At 51.0% G+C, this 22,768-nt stretch overlaps 1 protein-coding gene across 1 annotated transcript in view; it reads left to right on the top strand.

The window, feature by feature from the left end:
- Nucleotides 1-22,768, top strand: part of EPB41L1 (erythrocyte membrane protein band 4.1 like 1) — a 123,264-nt gene that overhangs the window by 85,963 nt on the left and 14,533 nt on the right. Inside the window, exons 12-19 of the mRNA XM_021705928.1 lie at nt 545-642; nt 880-1,055; nt 3,596-3,744; nt 4,701-4,736; nt 7,196-7,378; nt 17,656-18,066; nt 20,026-20,130; nt 21,702-21,782. Of these exons, the coding sequence (XP_021561603.1) occupies nt 545-642; nt 880-1,055; nt 3,596-3,744; nt 4,701-4,736; nt 7,196-7,378; nt 17,656-18,066; nt 20,026-20,130; nt 21,702-21,782 (1,239 nt within the window). The remainder of the gene's footprint in view (nt 1-544; nt 643-879; nt 1,056-3,595; nt 3,745-4,700; nt 4,737-7,195; nt 7,379-17,655; nt 18,067-20,025; nt 20,131-21,701; nt 21,783-22,768) is intronic.

Genomic DNA, 22,768 nt, shown 5'->3' with positions numbered 1-22,768 from the left:
CACTCGCCTTGGCCTCCCAAAGTGCTGGGATTACAGGCTGAGCCACCGAGCCCGGCCAAGTAAGTCAAGTTCTTTCCCACCTCAGTGCTTTGCATCTTGTATTTCCTCCGCATGAAACTCTCCCTAGTCCCTTACTTCTCATGTAGCCTGTTCTTTCACATCCTTCAGATCTCAGCTCCAGATCACCTGTTTAGGGGCATCATCCAGTCACCCTGAGATGGCACCAACCTCCACGCCTACCTAATGGTCCTGCCACACCACACATCTCCCTTCATTCCCCTCATAGCCCTTATCAGTATCTGCAGTTATCTTGTTTACTTATTTATTATCTGAACCCCCCCCACTAGAATCTTCTGTCTTGGTCTTCATGGTGTTGCTAGCATCAGCACTGACCTGTCACAGCGTATGTGTTCAGTCAACCTTACGGATCCAGTGAATGAACAGGCCAAAGTTGCACATGCCTGAAAAGAGGTTCAGAGAGGATGGCCTGATGGTGAGAATGGGCCCAGCCTCTTCCTCTAACCCACCTTTCTTGATTTTCCAGTATGAGCAGTTTGAGAGTACAATTGGCTTTAAGCTCCCAAACCACCGGTCAGCCAAGAGACTGTGGAAGGTCTGCATCGAGCATCACACGTTCTTCCGGTGAGTCTGAGCCCAGATAGAGTAATGATGAGTCAGAGGTCATGTGTGTAGAGGGGAGCAGTGGGAGGAATTGATGAGGATTCTAGGAAAGCCCTTCCCTCCCATTGTCTCCCTTCCTGGACCACTTTGAGATGTTGTAGTTGGTGGGGCCGTGGGGTGAAAGGCCAGCTGTGGTCTAGCCTTGGGCCTGGCAGTGCAGGTCTGATCTCTCTCCTAACCTCCATCTCTCTGCTGCAGGCTGGTGTCCCCTGAGCCCCCACCCAAGGGCTTCCTGGTGATGGGCTCCAAGTTCCGGTATAGTGGGAGGACCCAGGCACAGACCCGCCAGGCCAGTGCCCTCATCGACCGGCCCGCACCCTTCTTTGAGCGTTCCTCCAGCAAACGGTACACGATGTCCCGCAGCCTTGATGGAGGTACGGCCCAGACTGGAGGTGAGGGAAGGGAGGGAGGAGACATGTGAGATTCTGCAGAGTGAGCAGTGAAGGTGGTGGACACATCCCAAGTTCATATGCACCAGGTGTGGCAGCCTGAGACCACTGCTGGAACCTGAGCAGCTCTCCCATTTGGGACTTGACTCTGCCACTCTCTAGATTCCCATGACTCAGGGAGCCCAGGTTCAGTCATATGGTTTTCTGGCCCCCTGCCCTTAGCAATCCACAGATTTTCATACCAGGAAAATGGTGCTTGTGATTGCACTGTGGATCTGTCTAGAGGCCCAGGCATTATTCTTGGTCATTCTCTTGGTTCCACTGGGCTCTGGACCGATTGACAATCTAGCCACATGGCATTCTCCATTGCCCCTATTTCTGTTGGACTGGCAGGTACCCTTAATGTCAATGAGACCTGGCCCTACATTGTTCTGTACCAAGCAGACTAGGGCTTCTCAGAATGTGTCTACACATTATGTCAGCATCAGAATCATCTGTGAGATGGTTACACACAAAGATTCCCAGGCCCTGCCCCAGACATACTAAATCAGCATCCCTCAGGGCCCAAGTCTCTCCTCAAGGTATACACACTGGAGTTTATAGGTGACATTCACAAGTCACACAGGCTCTGGGGAGATTCAGGGTTAGGCAGATTTGAGTTCCAGTGTTGGCCTTGACACACAGGAAGTGTTCATAAATATCTGAGTGGATGAGTGGGAGACTGGGCAACTCACTTAACTCCTTTGAGCCTCTTTCCTCTTCTGCAAAGTAAATAATACCTACTTTATTGTGTTGTAGGGAGAATTAAATGAGACAATGTCTAAAAAACATGCAAGACTATTCATGGCCTATAATAGGACCTTAATAAGTTATACCCATTATTGCTTCTAGGTTTGTAGAGAGGGTGGTTTAGAGGGGGGAAGTGAGGCCTGGGTGAGGGGACAGTAGATACCCAGACACACTGGGAATACTCCCATACACACATATGTGTGCCAGGCCTTTGTCAGGTCCTGGGTATAGTGTTCATAATGAACAAGTATGGCCCTTTCCCTCGAGGTGCTCTCAGAAGAGTAGGTTTGTAAGCATTTAATGTGGTTCAAGCAATGAGAGAGACGTGCAGGATGCAGAACAGCCTTGAGGAGGGAAGAATTCTGTCTAGGAGGGGCAGAACGGGCTTTGCAGAGAGGGTGACAGCTGGGCAGGGTTCTGAAGGATATCTAGGAGTTTGCCAGGTGATCAAGAGAGTCTGATACTTTTCTTAGGGTATGAAAGTGAGACCTGTTTCAGGATTCTTGTCCATGTTTGAAGGGTGTAGAGTTCTGCAGGGTCCATCTGAGGCCAAGGAAGCTTCTTATTCTCCCTGGGTAGAGAGAGGACTGAGAACTGAGGTTTACACAAGGGGAAAGGAAGATCTGGGCCATCTTCTGTCCCTTCCCTGTAGCTTCTATTATTATGTCAGAGATCAAATGAAACCCAGCCTTTGGGGGTACAGAACAGGTCAGCCCAGAGTTGGTAAAGCTCATCAGGGAAGGAGCAGAAGCCTGGACTCTAAGCCAGGAGCCTCAGTCCTTGTACTGACATACTGAAAGTGTGTTTTTCCCTTCTTGAGGTCTCAATTTATTCTCTGTATAGAATAGGAATAGTAATTCTCGGTCTAGCTAGCAGCACAGAGTACTGCACAAGCCAAATGAAATATGTGTATGCATGGGTATGCTTTGCAAAGTGAATATATATGGATAGAAAGGATAATTATTCTCTTTTTAAAATCTAGGCCAACCCCAAGGATAATCTGAGCTCTGCTTATTTTAATTCAGTGTTTTTCAGCCTATTTTCCACCAAGACGCAGTCATGGGCATGGTCAGATTATGCCCAGCACCGGGTGTGAAGTCTAGAATTCTACCCCTTCCTTCCCTATTCAGAAAGGTATTTTGGAATGCCAGTGAGTGAGAAAGATGTTGTTGCAGGGACACCCTTGAATTCTCCCTAAGTTATAAAGAAGGCAAACCATTCGCAAACTTTAGAACTTTGACTTTCACTCATAAAAACTAATCTCTTGACATCTGTGTATTGCTAAGGAGTGGTCAGATGAGTGTTCTACCGCAATTGCCACAGCAAAATACACTTCCAGGCTGCCATTGACCAGAGGCTCACCCGTCCAGCCACCCTTCTACATACTCACACACATCCGTTTGTTTCTCAGCTCAACTTTCTGAAGTAGGCACTGCTTATAGATGAGGAAAGCAAGGCCCAGAGAGATTGTGTAGCTTGCCACAGTCACGCAGCTAAGAAGAGGTGGATCTGAGAGTTGAACCCAGACTCAAGTGGTATAGAACCAGGCTGGGAGGCAGCTCTGTCACTCACTGGCCTTGTGACCAGGACAGGCTGCTTCACTCCTCAGAGCAATGGGTTGGGTGTGGAAGAGCTGGCTCCACTCCAGGAATGCTTGGCCAGTGGCTGGGCGGGCTCCCTGTCTGTTCACCAGGAGATGTTTCACATGGTCACCTGGCCATCTCTGCCCACTTCAGCAGAGTTCTCCCGCCCAGCCTCAGTCAGCGAGAACCATGACACAGGGCCTGACGGAGACAAGCAGGAAGAGGATGGCGAGTCTAGGGGACGGCGGTCAGAGACTGAGGAGGGAGAGGTCAGGACCCCCACCAAGATCAAGGAGCTAAAGGTAGGAGCCTGACTTTCTCACACCCTCTGCCCTGGGGATCAGGAACGTAATTCAAGGTTAGCCTCGACCTTGGCCTTCATGTGCCCCCAGCTGTGGCCCAGCACTCTTGCTAACTGGCACCTCATGGCCAGGCTCTTGACATTGGGCCATGCTCAGTACCTGGACATCCCAGGGTGGGGGTGGGGATGGGCAGTGGGGATGCCTGCCCTGTAATCTTCCCCACTTTTGCCCTGTTTTACCAGAGGGGCATCCTGTCCCCTAGAGGACTCAGGCCTCCTGTTGCACACAGCTAATTTGCCCCTTTGATATGATCTAGCTCTGTCCTGCCCCCTTTCTCCTCATGAGCATGATCAGGTGTGGCAGGGACCTTCACAAGTGTGAGGTCCAAATGTGTCCCCTTTCTGCTGCCCCTGCCCCTCTCAGCTACACACACACACACGCCCCTCATATCTGTGTGCACACGTCATCAGGATTGTGTAGCCTCAGCCTCACGTGCATCTACACATAGGCATATACAGTCCTCACATGGACACACAAGCAGCACACAACAGGTGCATACACACAGGCAAGGGCTAGCTCCCCTTGGAGTAGTTGTGAGGCAGGGTTTTCTTTCCCATCATGCAGTTCTACCTTGTGCAGTTCTACCTGGTCCTAAACATGTCCACTGACAGCAAGAAGCAGAGAGGCGCAAAACCACATCACACACCCATCTGCTGGGCACAGCTCTGCCCACTCTCCCTCTAGTCCCTTTCTTTGCCTTCCTGGGGCAGCTCCCGCTTCATGCCCTGCAGCTCCTTCTGACCACCTCACTGCCCTGCTGGTGGCCCATCCAGCTTCCCTGGCCTCCATTGCTTGGTGGAATATAAGTGCTCTGGGCTCCTTGCGGGACCTTGACCATCAGGGTATCTCTAATCCATTTGCTCTACTGACCTTTCCCTCCTACCATGTCCCGCTAGCCGGAGCAGGAAACCACGCCAAGACACAAGCAGGAGGTACTGCATGGGCCCCGTCCTCCCTACCCAGCCATCATGTCCCCAGCTCATCTGTCACCATCTCATAGTCCATCACAGGCTCTCAACCCCAGCACCATCTCAGCTTCCACTACATCTCTGCTCCCTGTCCATCCCCCTCCCCAGTCACCCTTGCACCTCTCCCCTTGTTAAGCTCATCTCTCGAGCTCCCTGCTCAGACTCTCCGCCACCCCAACCAGCCACCTCTTCCTCCCTCTTCACCCCTACTGCCTTTCACCTAGCTTCACATGGCACCTCTCCAGACCACCTGGTCCTCCATGCTTGCAGCTCACCGGCTGACCAGCCTAGCTGTGCCCACCAGCTCTTCCAGGGCAACCTGTGCTTTCATTGAGCTCATCTCCTTCCCCACAGCACTGTTTGGTCACACCTCCATCTCATCTGTGTCCCCTGTGTCCTCGCCCCAAGCTTCTTTTTGTATCTATTGGCAACCAGATGTGGGGGTGGGGACTGGGGCAGGGAGGGAGGAACCTCAGCATATTTGTGTCTGCTCAGATCCCAGTCCCTGACCGGATCCCCTGCTGCTCAGCTCTGCCAAGACCTTCTCTCCATTTCTCTTCCTTTCCTTTTCTTTTTCCCATTTACTGCTTCCCTCAACTTCTTCCTTCTGTGTTCTTTCTTTCTTTCTTCTCAGTCTCCAACTCTCCATTTGAACCTTAACTCCAAGAGAAGTGGGTTTGTCCTTGCGCTGCTGAGGGAAAGGGCCAGAGGCTGGGACATAAAAAAAGGTCTGGCCTTGGAGTCCAGGTCTGGGTTTCAACCTCAGTTCTGCCACTGACTCTTTGAAGGTCTTGGGAAAGTCCCTTTGGGTCCCATCCCCCATCTGCACAACAAGGCATTCAGACTAGGTGTCCCTAAGGCTTTTAACCCTTGAGAATCCTAGGGTCTCACTGCTCCTGACAGCCTTCGGGAACATGACATGCCCACAGAGCCAGTGGAGTAGGTTTGGGGTGGAAGTTCACAAGCCACATTTTGGATTGGGACTCACCACCCATCGCAGCCCAAGCCCACATCCTGTGCAGACTCCATCAGGTTCAGCTTCTCAGACAGACATTTTATCCTGAGGGCACGTCAGCTTTAGGAAGGGATGCCTGAGGTACAGAGGTGGCTGGAGGGGTAGCAGGAGGCTGGTGGGTTTGGTTTCCTTTCTAGCTTGCTTAGGAGTCAACCATGATGGGTTTTTGGATGCCAGAGATGAGTCCGGGAAGTTTCTACCTTTGTCTAAGGGTAAGCTTACCTTCCAGTGGTTCTTCCTGAACCACCTGATCTGACTTTAATAAGCTGAGCATGTCCATTTCTTGTCCTGAATTGAGTTAACATGAGTCCTCAGACAGCCTTGCAGATAAGGGTCCTTGGGCTGCCAGCCTGCCTGCTCTGCCCCAGAAGCACACAGATAAACAGCTTTGGCAAGTCACTGCTAGCTCCTCTACAAAAGCTTGTTTTCACTTGACCTAGGCAAATTCCCCTGTCATGCAGCACTGGCTTGACCTCAGACTTGATGATTTGATGGGGGACACACCTATGATTCCAACTTACCTGGCTCAATTCTTGTACCCAGCCTTGGGACTCATCGCTCTTCTTCCTGGTCTCCTATTCTCCTAGTCTTCCTGAACATCCCGAAGCATCCTAGTTTCTCTATCTGGTTGTATTCCATCCTGTCTGCTGTTGGTGAGCCAGTAGTACTCAAAAGGTATCTGAAGATCTAGGCTGCTTGGGGAAGGTAGTGGTTCACAGCAGAGACGGCTGAACACAATCTTTTCCTGGCCCCTGGCCCCTAGTGTGGGAGCAGGACCCATTCATCTGGATGGGTGTCCCTGGCCTGAGGAGAATCCATACTCTCGGCTTCCACAGAGTCTGAGCAGTTGTGCTTGTTAGGCTAGGAGGGGCCTAGACTGGACATCCTGCTAAACACAGTGGTCCAAGTCTTAGTCAGAAGGGAAGCACCAGGATCCAGGAGGAACCCAGGAAGCCAGTGAATGAGCCAGAGCAGCCCAGTGAATGGGATCAATGATTTCTCATGCTGGCACATGCTGCCTGCAATGCCTTGGTTGTGACCAGAGGGAGTTCACCTCTGTGGCTAAGACTGGGCCCATAGTACCAAAGGAAACTCACTTGGACTTGTGGGATTTGGGTGGAGTTGGGTATTCAGAGGCCAGGGAGCCAGGCAGGGGAGAAGAGAAGGTGGCTTGACTGGAAGTCTCCTCTTTTTTATCTTAAGTGCTTTGTGCCTCGGTATGTGCACATGTTGGGGCTGATCTCTTTCCCTATTTGGCTCTTGGGACTGCTGGAAGGGTGAGACAGGGTTGGGACAGGATTCATTTTGCTGGTGGAGGGTGGTGGTGGCAACCATTGCCATCATTCCTGCACCCTATATCCCTCCCTTGGAGTTGCTCCCTAACACCGCCACCTCCATCCATCCCTAGTTCTTAGACAAGCCAGAGGACGTCTTGCTGAAGCACCAGGCCAGCATCAATGAGCTCAAGAGGGCCCTGAAGGAACCCAACAGCAAACTGATCCACCGGGATCGTGACTGGGAGCGGGAGCGCAGACTGCCCTCTTCGCCTGCCTCTGCCTCCCCTAAGGGCACCCCTGAGAAAGCCAACGAGGTAGGTCTCACCCCGAACCCCTCATTAAGGCCTTGGATAAGGATGCATTGGGGGTTTGCCACATACTGACTTACACTCATTCCCCCCACCAATATGCTTCCCCATTGCTGTCTAGGGGTGGTGGGGTTGGATAGGGTGGTGGGTTGGCTGAGGGAGACAGGCTTTCTAATTCTTGGAATCCTGGGACCCAGGGCCCGCCCTGAAGCCTGAAATCTCAAGAATCATTGTGGTGTGGTGTACTCCCCTTCCATCAGCCAGAGTGTAATGGGGAAGGGATGCTTGTTAAAAATGCAGGTTCCAGGGTCCCACCTCAGACCTACTGAATCAGGTATTTGGAGGAAGAGCCCTGGAATCCACATTTTAAGTGTCCAAGGCAGTTCTCACACACACGAAGCTTTGAGAATTGGCAGCTCCATCCGGCAATCAGACCCTTTTGTACCTACTGCGAAAACATGGGTCGGGGAGTGGTTCCCCTGTGGGAGGGCCCTTGGCTCCCACCAGAGGGGAGGGTGTCCTCCACACAGACCAGACCTGCTTCTGAGGCTTCTGAAAAGGTTCTTGCCTTTCAGAGTGGAAAGTGGGGGTTTTCTTAATTGTAAAAGAGACGAGGTTAAGGTTTGGGGAATTTCTATATTTCTACTCCCAAGCTATTATTTTTCACCCTTGCTAAATCTTGGTAATGTTTACCTCAGTTGATGCTTAGGTGTTGCTTACTGGTCTCAAACTCCATTACACTGCCTGGGTTTGAATTCTGGCTCCCCTGCCAGCTAGCTGGATGCCTTTGGGCTTGCTACTTAACCTCTCATTAGGTAGTGATAATAGAGTACCTACTTTGTAGACATGTCCTGAAGATCAAGTGACACAATGCATGTGGAAGGGCCAACAGAGTTCCTCAGTGCTCAATATGAATTATTTGTTGTTTCGTGTTGAGAGTCTGGGACTTTTTCAGACAGGAGGTTGCCTTCGAATCAGCATCTTCTTGTAGTTGGGAGAACCCTTGGAACCCTTGGAACCCTCACTTTACAGATAGGGGCACTGAGACCCAAAAAGAGGAAGGACACATTCAGTGTTACAGCTGATCAAAGAGGACCCAATTTCCTTGTACCTCGGGCTCTTGCATTTGCCATCAAGTCACAGCTGCCCAGGAGCAAGACCAAATAATGTAAAGACCAGATATAGAGTCAGTTGTGTGAGCAGAACTTGGTGATGCAGTGTGATCTAATGAGCGGAGCATCTGATTAAGTCAGTGCTCCCGTGACCTGGACTGCTGGGTAACAGAGGACTTTGCCTAGTAAGGCATAAGCTCAGAGACAGCTACTGTGGGAGTGCCCTGCTAGGGAGTCACAAAAGGAGGATGCCTTCAGGGATCTTTATGTCTAGTGTCATGGAGGGAGGGCAAACACTGGGACCTCTTGTCACCTCGGGCACAAGCAAGACCTTGAACTGGGTGGCGGAGCTAGTGATCCAGCGAACAGCACCCCCTCACACTCGCCTCTTGCCCTCCAGAGATGCCTCTAATCAGTCCTGATGTGGGACTGGCCAGTCTCGACCTGAAGGTGGGTGGGGAGGAATGCAGAGGCTGCTGAAAGAGTCAGACTCCAGAAGAGAAGGGAAGGATGAACCCTGGTGAGCTGGGACCTGGAGTGCTGGAGTGTCTCAGGGCAGACTGACTTGGGGTGTGTGCCCTGCCTGCTGGTGACTGCTGAAATTGGTAGAAGATGGGTCAATATTCAAAGGTGGCGGCTGTTGCACCTCCTATTCCACTCGGCCCCAAGAAGTGTAGTCTACTGCTGGACAGAATTTTGGTACAGAAGCCTGCATTGGAGCAATGGACCATTTAGAACTGACTTAAGGTCCCCTTGGCATTTGGGGCATTTGAAGATTTGGGAGATGGAGAGGTGCCATAGACAAGGATTGGCTGGGTCCTTGGCTCACCTTTCTGAGCCTTTTGGTCTAGTCCATCTATGAAGTGGGGAGGATCAGACATACCATTCCATAGGGTTGTTGGGAAGGCAAAGTGAAATAATGAAGGTAAAAGCACTTGGTCAACTGGAAAATGCTAGACAGTCATGGGTCTATTGCTGATGGTGACTAGAATCCCTGATCTGATTATAGGCTTTATGGGGAACATCCCGCAGCTATCCCATATTAACTAGAATTCCTCGTAGCTTCCTCGTGTATTGTTGGACCTCATCTGGGCCAAGGAGAAAACAGTGAAAACTCTAATAATTATTCCCCTTTGCCAAATCCAAGTTTTAGTTTCAAAGGTAACTTTTTAAAGGGGGCCGAGACCAAACTGCAGAATCAAACCATAGGCTAAGCCAAATAATCCAGGAAAGGCTTAGAATCCAGATGGTATGGCTCCAGAAACTCATGAATGAGTGGCCAGGCCGTGGGGGAAGGACCCAAAGCCACAACACTGGCTGGCAGCTGACCGTAGGCCTCTCTTCCCTAAATGGCTCAGAGGGCAGTCCCTCTCTGTCTTACCCCACAGAGTGGCTCCCTCCTGGCTTCATCCACAAGACCTAAAGATGTGGGGACTTGCAGAGCTGGGCTGTTTACGAATTGTGTATGTGTGTATCTCTCTCCTACTTTCTCTCTCTCCCTCTCTTCCTGTCTCTGTCTCCCCTTCCTCCCTCCTTCCCTTTCCTCCACCCTGGGCCTCCCCTGCAGTCCCAGAGGACCCAGGACATCTCTCAGCAGGACTTGGTGCCTGAGCCTGGAGCAGCCACAGGCTTGGAAGTGTTCACTCAGAAAATCCTCGCAGCATCTCCTGAGGTTACTGTCTTCACCCTTCCCTGCCCCTTCTTCCTGGGGCTTTTCACCCACTCAGAACCACCCTCTATGGTCTTAAGAAAACCCTTTCTCTGGGGTGAGGGGAATGGACCAGATTCTGCCATGCAGATGGGAGCAATGGGTAGCCCATGCTATGACAAGCAAATGTCGCTATCCTGGAATCTATAAAGAGCCAGCCCCTTCCTCATTTATTGTTTCTCAGGAGAGACAGGACTGCAGCCATTCTGGGAAGATAGAACAGCCCTGGCTTTGAAGGGAAGCAGAAATGATCTTCTCTCAGGCCATGGTGAATCAGGTGACTCTAGATGCAGCCTCTGACTTCTAAGCTTGGGATTGGGGTCATGGCACATAACTGCCTTCTGCGCCAAGGTCCAGTCTCTGAAACCTGGATAAGGTCTAGCAATGGCTAGTGAGGGCATGGCACTCCACTCATTTTCTGCCCTTGTCTTCTCTAAGCTCCCTTGGAGTTTGGTCCGTCAGGGTCTCCAGGCAGGCAAATGTGGATACTTTTCTCTAAGGCTTAGCCTTGGAGTTGAGAGATAGTGGTCAGGCAAGAGTTCTCATGAAGAGGACACTGCTTCTGTGCCCAAGATGGCAGTAAGGAGAGGGCTCTTGGCACTTCCTGTGGCCCTGCATGGATGCTGGATGTGGGATTCAGGCACAGGCGGCAGGGGCTGCATCCCTTTTTTTGCTGGGATTTCATAGACTGTCAGGGCTGGAAGGTTCTTGGCCGATCATCTGGGCAAAAATTCCTCCTCCCTGATTACTGAGCCTCCTCTGTCGGCCCTGTATGTGTGAGGGCATATGCTTTTCTCAGTTCTCAGAGGAAATGTTTGTAGCTGCTGCCAATGTGCTGGGACTTTAAGAAAGACACGAGTGAGCTACGTAAGTGGTAAAGCATAAATCATACTTCTACTCCATGAACTTTTCCTTAACATAAAATAAAAACTATCACACTCTCTTGAGGAAAGTCAGACAGGAGTCAACAGCACCCCGAGGTGAGGTACACAGTGATGCCCTGGAGCACACCAAGAACTGGTGTCTGTACTGAGAGCAGAGCCCCCAACACACACCCTTCGCCAGTTCCCAGCAGGCCATCCACCTGGCCCTTCCACCCTGCACTCGCTGTCCTCGATGGCAGCCATCGATCAGCTGTTGGCGAGTTTTCATGCTGAATTGAAACCTGCCTTTAAAATCAGCTGCCTGCACCTTGTTTCGCCCACAGATCTGCTCTGTGACCTCCTCCTGGAAACTGCGATTCTCCTCTCGGTTTCTCCCAGGACATGGCTTCTAGAGGGCTCCTCCCTCTGGACCCCCTCCTGCTGCAAAGGGCAGGACCCAAAATACAACCCAGAGCTCCGCGTGGGGCCTGAAGAGCCCGGAGCCAGTGCAGTTTCTTCCTTAAGGCTTGTGTGGGAGAACTGGCTTTGCCTCCCCCGGCTTCTGCCGCGCAGCTTCTCTGGCTGCAGTGCCCCAAGCTCATGGCAGGGGGCGCTCTGAGCAAGGCACTGAAGCGCCCTGGCTTAGGGGAAAGAGTGGCTGCAGGGCTGCCACGATCTGGGGCTACCCTAGCGTGACCCCACCTTGTGAACTGGATCAGCACGACGTTTAGACTAGCCCCATCGGGCCAGGTGAGGCTCCATCAGTGCTTTATTGCCAGTGACGTTTCTCTCTCTTCTTTTCCTCTTCAGAACCTTACATACCTCTGTTACTTCTCCCGCTGCCCACTCTTGTGTTCTTGCTCAAGTTCCCTCCCCTGGGGGAGCCTCAGTTTCATTTCCTGAAATAAGGATAACAATACCTGCTTCATAGGTTGCCACTTGGATGGAATTTCATAACTTAGACAAAGGGCTGGCATTGCCTGGCACATAGTAACTAAATGTTACCATGTTTCCTTTTCTCCTTGCAGAATCTTTCTTTTCATTCACCGGCCCCTGCTTATCTAGCCTAGTTGCTACCTGGAATTGGGGCAGAAATGTTCCAGAAAGGGCTTCATTGGCTAACTGTGGCCATCATTGCCAGGCTGCTGATTTCGGTCCTCGCTGAAATGGAAGCAGTTGAAGGAACCTGCTTTCCAAGGAGATCAGAGAAGAGATCTGACTTCTGTGGGCTTTTAAAGTGCTTCAAGTGCTTCCCTTTGGGATACTTCAAGTGCTGTGGTCCTAAAGACTTGACAACCTGAAGTAAAAGCTCAGGACCCGGCTCCAGTCTTCACCTGGACTTTCCCCTTCCTTTTATCTCTCCCATTGACAAGATTCTTTTAATGAGACCCAATTCCCAGATAATCAGGGAGATTTTACTAAAATGGAGTGGGAGGAAAAGGAGTTTATAGTATTCTCTTGCACCTTCAAAGTCCTTCAGATCTTATGGTATCTAATAGACTTCCAGTTGGGTGGGATTGACAGACTTCTCACCAAGTCAAACCTGAAAAGGAGCCCAAGGTCACACAGACCTTCCCTGTTGGTTGCCAGGAGCAATTTTGGTATATCTTCCCATGGAGACAGTTATAATAGGGTGAAAAGGGCACATTTGCCAGAACTTGGAGTCAGAGAACGGGTTCTAGGCCTGCCTCTGCTGCTAGCTCACTGTGCAACCTTGGGCAAAGTGTTCACCTTCTCCAGTTCTTACCTTCCATATCTGTATCATGAGGGGCTCTAGTCAGGACAGTGATTTCAGAGGAGGGAGGTGCTTTAGGGCACTAGGGCAGCCCACACCCCCAACTGCATCAGGACAGCTCTGTATTTGTATCACATATTAGATTTCCATTAAGATTTTATGGAAAGAAAGTATTCTGTGGCCACAAGAATGAAAACCCAGTAGACTTCCTACTTTTCTAATGCTTCTGGAAGTCTATCATTCCCTCTCATGCAGTGTTCAAAGAACTCTTGGGGGAGGTCGAGGCCATGCACAGACTCTTCAACAGTGCACACTCCGGTGCTTTGGCCCAGGATGATGCTTGGATCTCTAGACCTCTCCCTTCTTTGATGCATTCTGAGAAGTCCTTTTTACTCTTCCTGTGAGTTTTGTCAGAATCCTGCCAGGATAGGCTTTGGTATTTATTTCTTTTGTATTGAACCCCACAATGTTCAAGCTGTCTAAGTCATTGTGGTGACTGGCACTAACCTGGCCATTTGGTATCTTCACTACTAATCTGTTTTCTTCTTAGAATCTCTTGATGAAAGGTCAGATTTCAGGCTATGGCCTGTGGAGCTTAACTCAGTGTTTCCCCTCAACTTGGTGTTAGATCACAGTTAGCACCCATGTTCCAAGGTTGTGAAGTAAGTCAGCAAAGACTCAGGCCTCAAAAAATCAGACATTCCTTTTCTGACTCTACCATCAACTAACTGTGACCTTGGATGGGTCACTGACCTTATCTAGGTCTCAGTTTCCCCACTTATACAGTGAGAAGATTATACTGGATAATGTCTTGAGAGTTCTTTCAGCTCTAATATTCAAAGATTCCATGTGATGTAAGCTACTTTTCCCTCTGATAATGGCAGTGATATTCTTAAAGGAGGAAGGGGAAGCGTCCTAACCCCTCCATGGATTTCCATTTCCCTATGGCTAACATGGGGAGGGTGCAAGACCCTATCCCATTTCATCAAGTTGGGGGCAGTGGCTGAGGAGAGTCGGACAGTGATTTGTTGAGTGTCTTATGGGCAGAATATCCGTGATGAGAATGGCTGGCATTGGCATGCCTTCTTTTCTCCCCAGCCAGTTCTGGGGACACTCTGTCCCAGAGCCAAATCTTTCAGTCATAGATTGGTCCCTTCTTACAGAGGGAAAAAGTGACCCATTCTTCTGGTACCTGATATTTCATGTTAACTCTTCTTGCTCCAATTGAAACGCAGGGTTCAGAGCATTGGGTATTTATAGAAAGAAAGTACACTAGGCCAGAAGAACTCTGTCTCCTAAGAGTGGCCACCACGCAGCAGGAAGAAAGTGAGGCAGGCCTTGCTGACATCCTTGCTAATGGCAGACTCTCCAAGGTAGACGTACTGGTGGACAAGTTCAGAGTTGAAGTGGCCACAGAAGAAGTGGTGGGAACCAGAAGAGCAAACACCCAGCAACAAGGGAGGATGATTGCAAGTCCTGAAGATTTTGAGCCACTGTGGGAGGAAGGCCCTGGGGTCAGGGAAGGCCCAGGGGAGACTGTCCTGGCTGCTGGCTGCACACTGGCTGAAAAGCTCCTTGAAGGCTCTGGACTCAGGGTGGACACCAGGCAGGTGACCACCAGGAGCTGCCACATCCCAGATGGGCTAGAGGACTGGACAGAGCAGAGGAAGAGCCTGACAGAGCTCCCGACTTGCAGGAGGCCTACTGCCCCAGGGACCAAGCCAGCAGAGGTGGACATTTCCTCTCCAGCCTCTGACAAGGGAGGACTCCAGTCGTTTCTGTTGGATCCAGCCCACGCAGAAGCCAGAGCCGACTCAAGTGATGAAACCGATACCTCCTTTGTAGAGAGTAGCTTCTATTTAAACTATGGAGAGAAAGACTTAGAAGACCAAGTCCTCCCTCCACCCCTGGAGGTGAGAGAAGAGCCCCTGGATGCCCGATCTGGAGATGAGACCAGCCCAGAGCAGAATTCCTCAGAACTGAGAGCTTCTGCCACAGCTTCCGGCGAGAATGAGGATGAAGGCCCCACAACTTCCTCAGAGGAAGGAGCAGGGCCCTCCAAGAATCACAGAAGACCAGGTGACCTAAAGGGACTTCTGTCACAGACATTAGCTGAAGACTGGGAAGTAGCCCAGTTGGGGGTGGAAGGAGAATTTGTCTACCCATCAGCCAGTGCAGCTGAAGAGACAGAAGCCCCCATGAGTGGAGACCGGTTGGGAAAAACAGAGAAGAGTCTCTCGGCAGGTGTGAAGAGCCAGTCACCTCACAGGGAAGGGGGTGTGCCTCCAGACGGCCAGGCCTACGCCCTTCCGTGGGCCATCCCGCCAAATGTCAGGAAGCCAGTCAAACCAGGCAGAGGCAACCTCCTACCCAAAGAGAGGGAAGTAGCTCACACCCAAAAGGGAGGCCCTGAGAGGGAGGACCGCCAAGCCTCAGCGTTTCTTCACATGGAGGTGGTCATTCCCCTGCCAGCCTCCCCTGGTCATGCGGAGACTCTGCTGGACACTTCCCCAGGCCCAGCCTCTCATGGGTCATGGGAGCCTTCGGAGCTTAGTGACCCCTTTAGAGAACTGTCCCCTGTATTTCTCAGACATGTCCATCTTCCTAAAGAGAATCCAGAGCCCAAGGACCAAGTGGGGTTGGTTTTGCCCCCTGACACAGGAGGTGAGCGCAAGCTACCTCCTGTCACTCGCAGAAAGCCCAGAGCTGTCCCTGAAGAAGCTGAGGGAGCCATGCCCCTGGGGTTGGTGTTCCCTTTGGGGAAACAAAAGGAGATGACGTTTTTCCAGGCTGGAGGCCAAAAGGGTTCCCTGGAAGATATTAGCAAGACCTCGGTGGCCAACAAAATTCGAATATTTGAGACCCATGGAGCTGAAACTCGCCGAGTGAGTCAGGGTGAAACAAGAGCCCTTCCAAATGACTTGTCTTCAGAAACCCCCATGGGACAGGTAGAGCAACAGCGGAGTAAGCTTTTAGACCTGGGCTTCATCCAACTCCAGCCCCTGGGGGACCTTACCAGCCCCAAAGCCATGCGTTCTTTGGGGATGCCTCTGGCTACCAAACACTTTGGCGAGGGCATTTCTACTGCACCTCACCAGGATGGATGCACGGAACTAGAGCTCGCGTCCCCCGATTCAGGCTGTGAAACCACGCTGGAGGAAGCTGCTGGGGTAACTGGCCATGTGAGCCCCACCCTGACCACTACTCCCCACCCGTGGGGGCTGGCCGCATGCTGTGTAGCTCCTAGAAGCATGTTTCATTACTGCAACCAGAGGCTGCTTACCCATTCCTGTGAGTTCTCATCCCTAGACAGGCCTGGGTGCAGCTCAGGCCAAATGATGGGCTCATCTGCCTGCCCACGTTAGCTTGGTCACAGAGACCCTCAGCTTTTGGTGTGACCTGATGCCCAGAGGGTCACACAACCTCCATGGAGAAGGTGGCACCACTGCCAGCTAATTACACACTTGCTTTGCCTTGCTGCTCCCACCTGCTGGGTTCCTACCTATCTTGCTTGGCTTGTCAGCCATCTTTCTTCATCCTTTCCCGTCCCTGTTTCTCCTGCCTTGGGGAAGCTGCCAGTCCGGAGGTTTCCATCCTTTCCTTCTGGTTCCCTCTCAGTCCCAGTGCCGCGTTTCCTTCTGCCTCCTTAAGACTAACTGTCTTCTCTAATCCAGAACAAATCCGAAGATGCGGTCAGGGAAGAGAAGCACTTCAGCAGCTTAGCAGCGAACACCCCTGGGAAGGGGGGGTACCTGAGAGTTGCCAGCCCCTCAGGCCCTCAGGTCTCTGCAGTCCTCTGTGCCCCAATGACCCAGTCATCCTCACCTGGCCAGGATACATCACCTCCTTAGACTCACACCCGCTCTGGCAGCACCTCTTGTGGCTGCTCAACTCTGGCTTGTCTGGAATGCATTCTTCACACAGCTCAGCCTTCCAGAAACTGGCCAAAGGAAGGCTCGTTGAGCAAGTGAATCGCCAAGCACACTGAATCCCTTGAACCTGAAGCCAAGTTCTTTAAAAATGTTTCCTGGGTGTTAGATTGGTCTTAAAAAAGAATGCCATGAGCCAGCCAAAAAAGATTTGTGTGGTTTCTAATCCCTGACAGGCCAGTTGAGAGGTATGTATGTCGGACAAGAGTTGCTGGTTCCCCCAGGCATTGCCTTGGCCTGCTGTTGTCAATTACACTGATGGGGCCAGAACCTTCTCTTCCTGACCTACTGTGGTCCACTCATGGAGCTCAGGGTGGAACTGGCACAGTACTCAGCTCCCAGGAAGCTTGTGGCCAAAGGCCCTGACTCTGTAATGTTCCTCTCTCTAGTTGATGCTGACCACCAGCCCCCCACGGAGACTCAGTGGAATTGACAAACTGTGTTGGCTTCCTCTTTCTTCCTCCAAGCTCTTGGCTCCAGCCTTTCTGCCTTCCCTTCCTGGGTTTCCCTGAATCCCTGCGTCTCCCTCCTGAGTTTCTGTTTCTCAACGCCTGCCTGCACGGATGAGCCTGGCATCTGGGCTTCCATCCTTGCCTTTTGCACAGTGCTGCTTCTTATAGGCTCCCAGATCCAAGCCTTGGATGGAGCCTCCTGTCCAGGGTTCACTGGCAGGATATTTGCTTTCTACTTGCTTTTGCCATTGGTGTGAGACCCTCAGAAAGGAGCATCCCTACTCTTGGGACTTTTTTCTTTTTTTAAAGCTTGTAATTGATTTCAAGGAACCTTTCCTGGGGGTGTTTTTGTTTCCTGATCTGCTCCTCCGTCAGGACGTCAACACAGCCCCAAGCCTTCTTCTGTCATTCACCATCTTTATTTCTCTTTTTCTCTCTCTCTCCCTCCCCACATCCCCATTTCTTTGATTTTATCTGGCCATAGAGAGCAGGGCTGAGGGAGGGCTCGGAGGAGAAAGTCAAACCACCACGACCCCGGGCCCCAGAGAGTGACACAGGAGATGAGGATCAGGACCAGGAGAGGGACGCAGTGTTCCTGAAGGACAACCACCTGGCCATTGAGCGCAAGTGTTCCAGCATCACGGTCAGCTCCACGTCCAGCCTGGAGGCTGAGGTAGACTTCACGGTCATTGGCGACTACCATGGCAGCGCCTTCGAAGACTTCTCCCGCAGCCTGCCTGAGCTTGACAGAGACAAAAGCGACTCCGAAACAGAGGGCCTGGTGTTCTCCCGGGATCTCAACAAAGGGGCCCCCAGCCAGGACGATGAGTCTGGGGGCATTGAAGACAGTCCGGATCGAGGGGCCTGCTCCACCCCGGATATGCCCCAGTTTGAGGTACAGTGGAGCTTCATTGAGACCTGGGCCCACCGGGCACTGCATGCTCAAAGGGCCCTGGGCCACCCGAGAAGACTGAGCAGCCAGCCTGCAGCCCGAAGCTGTCTTGTGTTGCATGACTGCCCCCTGTAGAACAGCATGGTTCTGTGCTCGCATGTTCGCCGTGTCGGTTTACCCCTAACACGTGCTCCTTGGTGTTTAACCCTGTGACCCCATTGCTTGCTGAGGCAATGACAGGCAGTCCTCCTCCTTTGCCTGTGTTGCATGGCACCTGCAGGTAGCATGTGTCTGGACTCTTGGGGACTGCTGCGGCCTGGTCTGAAAGTTGAATGATTTTTCCTGACCCAGGCCCAGGCTGGATCCCTGAGGCCTGGGCTTCCTGTGGAAGGGACAGTAGTTTAAGTCCACTTGGCCCTGGGGTCTCAGGGTGGTGGTAGAAACTCCTGAAGAAGAGAAAATATGATCATTGTGGAGGGACAGAATGTGTCTGGGCCTCTGCTCTGTGGCCCTCTGCGGAACTGCGAGGGAGCTTTCTAAAACATATCTCTGTTCGTGTCATTTCTTTACCCTTCATCTCTTCTAGCCCCAGCCTACCTTCTACACTCTCCTTCCCTCTGTGTTCCAGGCTCTGAAATACAAGCTCATCCACTCTGGACTCTCACTCCATGCTGTAATCTCTGGTAGAAGGGTTTTCTCCCTTTCTGTACCTTGCAGCCTTAATCATGTTCCAGGACAAAGTTCAGATGTAAGTTCCCTAGCAAAGGCTTTCCTGACCACCCTGGGCAGAAGCATTGCCCCCCACAGTCCCCTTGCTCTGTGATGGCTCTGCTCTGGCAAAGTGGTCAGGTCAGTGACTGACAGGTCTGCTCTCACCAGGTGGCAGCTCCTTTAGGCCTGGCATATACTAGGCACTAACAGATGATTAATTGAATGAATGGCTAGATTGCAGGGTTACAATCATCTATAAGAATCCACCTCCTTTGACATGTTGGCTTGTGCCTGTAATCCCAACTACTCAGGAGGCTGAGGCAGTGTATTGCTTGAGCCCAGGAATTTGAGACTGCAGTAAGCTATGATTATGCCACTGCACTCCAGCCTGAGTAACAGAGTGAGATTTCCAACTCCAAAAAAAAAAATCTTCCTCACCACTATCCCTCCAACCGACAATAAACTGACTTTCATTCATTCATTCAATTCACACATGTTAATAATAACTATAGCCATGAACTAGGCCCAGTGGAGGACTCAGAAGAAACTGATTACTTAAGACTTCTATAGTAGAGGCTGTAAACTGGCCAGCAGATGTGTTTCTTTGACTCTGATTTAAAAATCAGGACATTGAATATAAAATCCTGGTTATTCTTATACCGTTAAAAAAAAATGAGACCGTCACTCAGAGGCCATGGTCACAATTGGCCAAACCCGAGTAGGATCCCACATTCTCTCTACTCCAGCCCAGTCCTCAAGGAGCCCACTTCATCCACATGCATCTCCTGTCTGGCTCCTGTAGTCCTCCAAGCATGTGCCGCTCTTGCTCTGAAGAAGGGTTTAGCTGAGGCAGCCGGGAGGTGGTGGCCTAACCCTGGAAGTCCTTCAGGATTCAGTGACATTATGCATATAAGGAAAACACTTAGAGTGGGGCCTGGCACCACGTGTATTCATGGAATAGTAGATACTCTTCTAACGGTCATCTAGAAAAACGGCATATAGCCATCATGAGATTGTGTGGTGCAGAGGCGTGGACAGGCCCCCTGGGAGTAGGTGGTGGTCTGACTGTCCCCTGGCTGTTGTCTATGCCATCACAACTATGCCTCTTTTGCCTTGTCCTGCATACCCTTCCAGAGACTTGGCCAGCTGTGGGAGCAGGAGATGACCTGCTGACCCCACACCACAGTTGCCTGTGAGCAGGAGTCATGCCAGGGCTTGAGTTATGGAATGTTCTCCTTCATCCCCCTACAGCCTGTGAAAACAGAAACCATGACTGTCAGCAGTCTAGCCATTAGAAAGAAGATTGAACCAGAGGCTGTACTGCAGACCAGAGTCAGCACTGTGGATAACACCCAGGTAACCTGTGCCTTCCGATGTACCCTGAGCCCTTTGGCCAGTCCTCACCTAGGCTTCCTCAGAATCCCCATCTTAATCCTGATGCTTTTCTGGGTCCCAGTGTCCTCCCTGAGCTCTGGGAGTGGGCGTGGGGTGTAGCGAGAGGGTAAGTAGATTCTTGTCCTGGGCAGAGCATACCTCTTAAAGTCTCAATGGACCCGTCTATAAAGTAAGAGCCATCTTGTCTCCCACTTCCTCCTGGGAGTATTGGGGGAACTGGTGACTCGTGGATCAGGACCTTGGCTTTCAGGTTGCTTGGAGGAGTTGGAGAGATTTCGTGAGGTATCCCAGAGGCCACCTGGGGAGAGAAGGAGGGAGCGATCCCGATCCAGCTTTAGTCAAAACAGCTCATCTTGGGTCATTTTTTTGTGCATAGGGGTTCCATATCAGATTGGTAAAATGAACAAAGTGAAAAACACAACAGGATGAAACATACTCAGCACCTTAAGAAAGTAGTCTGTGAATAGACACAGGTGCGCTACTTGATGTGCATTCCCTACATTCCTTTTGTGGTCTTTAAACTTTGAACATTAAAGTTATGGGTCTGCTAGATGCCCTGTTAGTTTTTCCTGGTCAAAAGAGCTATAGTGCTGAGGGCTTTTTGACCTGAGACCATTCTTTGTCTCAAGATCTGAAAAAGGGCAGAAATCAACACAACATGGGCAACTCTTATTGCCAGAATTTTTTCTCCCTCTTTTCTCGTGATACTAGGGGCTCTGAGGCTGCCTACCACAGTTCAGTACTCTGAGTCCTGATGAGCTGTGTGACCTTAGCAAGCTGCCTTTCCTCTCTGGCCTACTTTGTTTTAGTAACATGTGTTTTGTGTTTGTTTTTTTTTAAATTATGGAGAAACTAAAAATGGCCCTAAATCCCATAGCCTAGTAACCCTATTGACACCATGGCAAAACAAGGAAGTTTACAGCTACAAAATTCAAACCAATGGATTTTTCCTTATGCTACCTGTCAGAAGATGATTTATGCCTATTCTGACACAGATATCTACATCTCTACATACTTAAAATTTTTACACAAAGCAGTGATTCTCTTTTACATACCACCTTTCTTTTGTGATAATTATTGTGGCGATCACTCCTTGTTGACCTGGATAGACCCATTCCTCTTCCTAGTCTTGTTTGGGAGGGGAATCCTAACTTATTTTGCCATCTGCCACTGGTGGGCCTGTGGTGGTTTTGGTCTTATGCAGTACATGACCAGGGCTGCTTGTTCATACTTCTTGGCAAACCTTTCCAAGTTTCTATCCAAAGAGTAAATTCCTAGTGATTGCTAGGTGAAAGGTTATGTACACTGAAATTTGGATAAAATTTGCCAAATTGTCTGGGATTGTTTTGTCTTTGTCCAATAAAATGGTTGAGATGAAGCGGAAGGCCTGTGAGGCTCCTCTGTAATTCGGTCTGTATGTGGCCTGCCGCCAGCGATGTCACTTTGTGACAGGGAATGCCGTGAGCCCAGGTGCCAGATGCTGCAGATGTATCTGGCTCTCTGTCTCTGATGACTCCCTCTCTGGCCAGCAGGTTGATGGGAGTACCCCGGCAGGGAAGGAGTTTTTGACAACTACTCCCTCCATCACCACAGAGACCATATCAACCACCATGGTAAGCAGAGCTCAGGAGGCTTCCCTCTCTGACCAGCCCCCTCACCTCCAAGACAGCCAGGTGGCCAGCTCACGCCAGCTGGCTGCTTCAGGAAGCCCTTTGCTGCCCTCACTGAATCAGATATGGGCCATACAGTCAAATGATTTTTGTCTGGGACCTTAGTTGCCACAGGACGTACAGTCAGATCTCCATTTTCCAAACTGAATAATGTCAGAGGTGGACTCTCTGAGTCTCGGATATCTGGATCAGCTCAGCCTCGGCGGGATAGGGGAAGGATGGTTACCAGACACCAATCTCACCTCCTAGGGAGAGTCCACTGGTAACTCTCATCTGAGCTCTGGAGGTGAGCCTGCATCCTTCCACGTCCTGGAAGCTGCACAGCTTTTCATGTCTCGGACCACTTCCTGGCCTTGGTCGGTAGATGGCGTGCAGTGAACGTGAGTTGGAAACTCAGGCTTTTGGCCCACTTCCTGAGCGACCTTATGGTCTGCTGCCTATTTGCTGTCTGACCCGTGAAGGAAGGTCCTTGGCCTCAGGTGTCCTCATCTGTAAAATGGCAGTAATCTCCACTCTGCGTTCCGTAAGTGACTCCAGTAACACCAGATCCCCTAACGATGAAACAGAACAGAGAGCATTTGGCACACAGGTTACAGTCCAGGCGATGTGCTGAGAATTTTGAATGGATTATCTCACTGGATCCTCACCGAAGCTGTGAGGTAGATGTTCTTTCTTCCACATCCTTTACAGATGAGGAAACTGAAGTTCAGAGAGGTAAAGTGACTTACCCAAGGTCATACAACCAATAAGTGGCAGTGCCAGGGAGCCCCACTTTCCACCCCGGCCATTCTCTCTTATTCATTTTTTTTTTTTTTTTGAGTTGGAGTCTCACTCAGTCACCCAGACTGGAGTGCAGTGGCTGCTCCCGGCCACCGCAGCCTTGCCTGCTGGGCTCCGGCGATCCTTCCGCCTCAGCCTTCCGAGTAGCC

The sequence above is a fragment of the Carlito syrichta genome, unplaced genomic scaffold (assembly GCF_000164805.1).
Source record: "Carlito syrichta isolate Samal-C Ts95f unplaced genomic scaffold, Tarsius_syrichta-2.0.1 Scaffold314830, whole genome shotgun sequence".
Classification (NCBI taxonomy): domain Eukaryota; kingdom Metazoa; phylum Chordata; class Mammalia; order Primates; family Tarsiidae; genus Carlito; species Carlito syrichta.
Note: the sequence above shows the minus strand (reverse complement) of the source record. Positions and strands in the feature narration are given on the sequence as shown.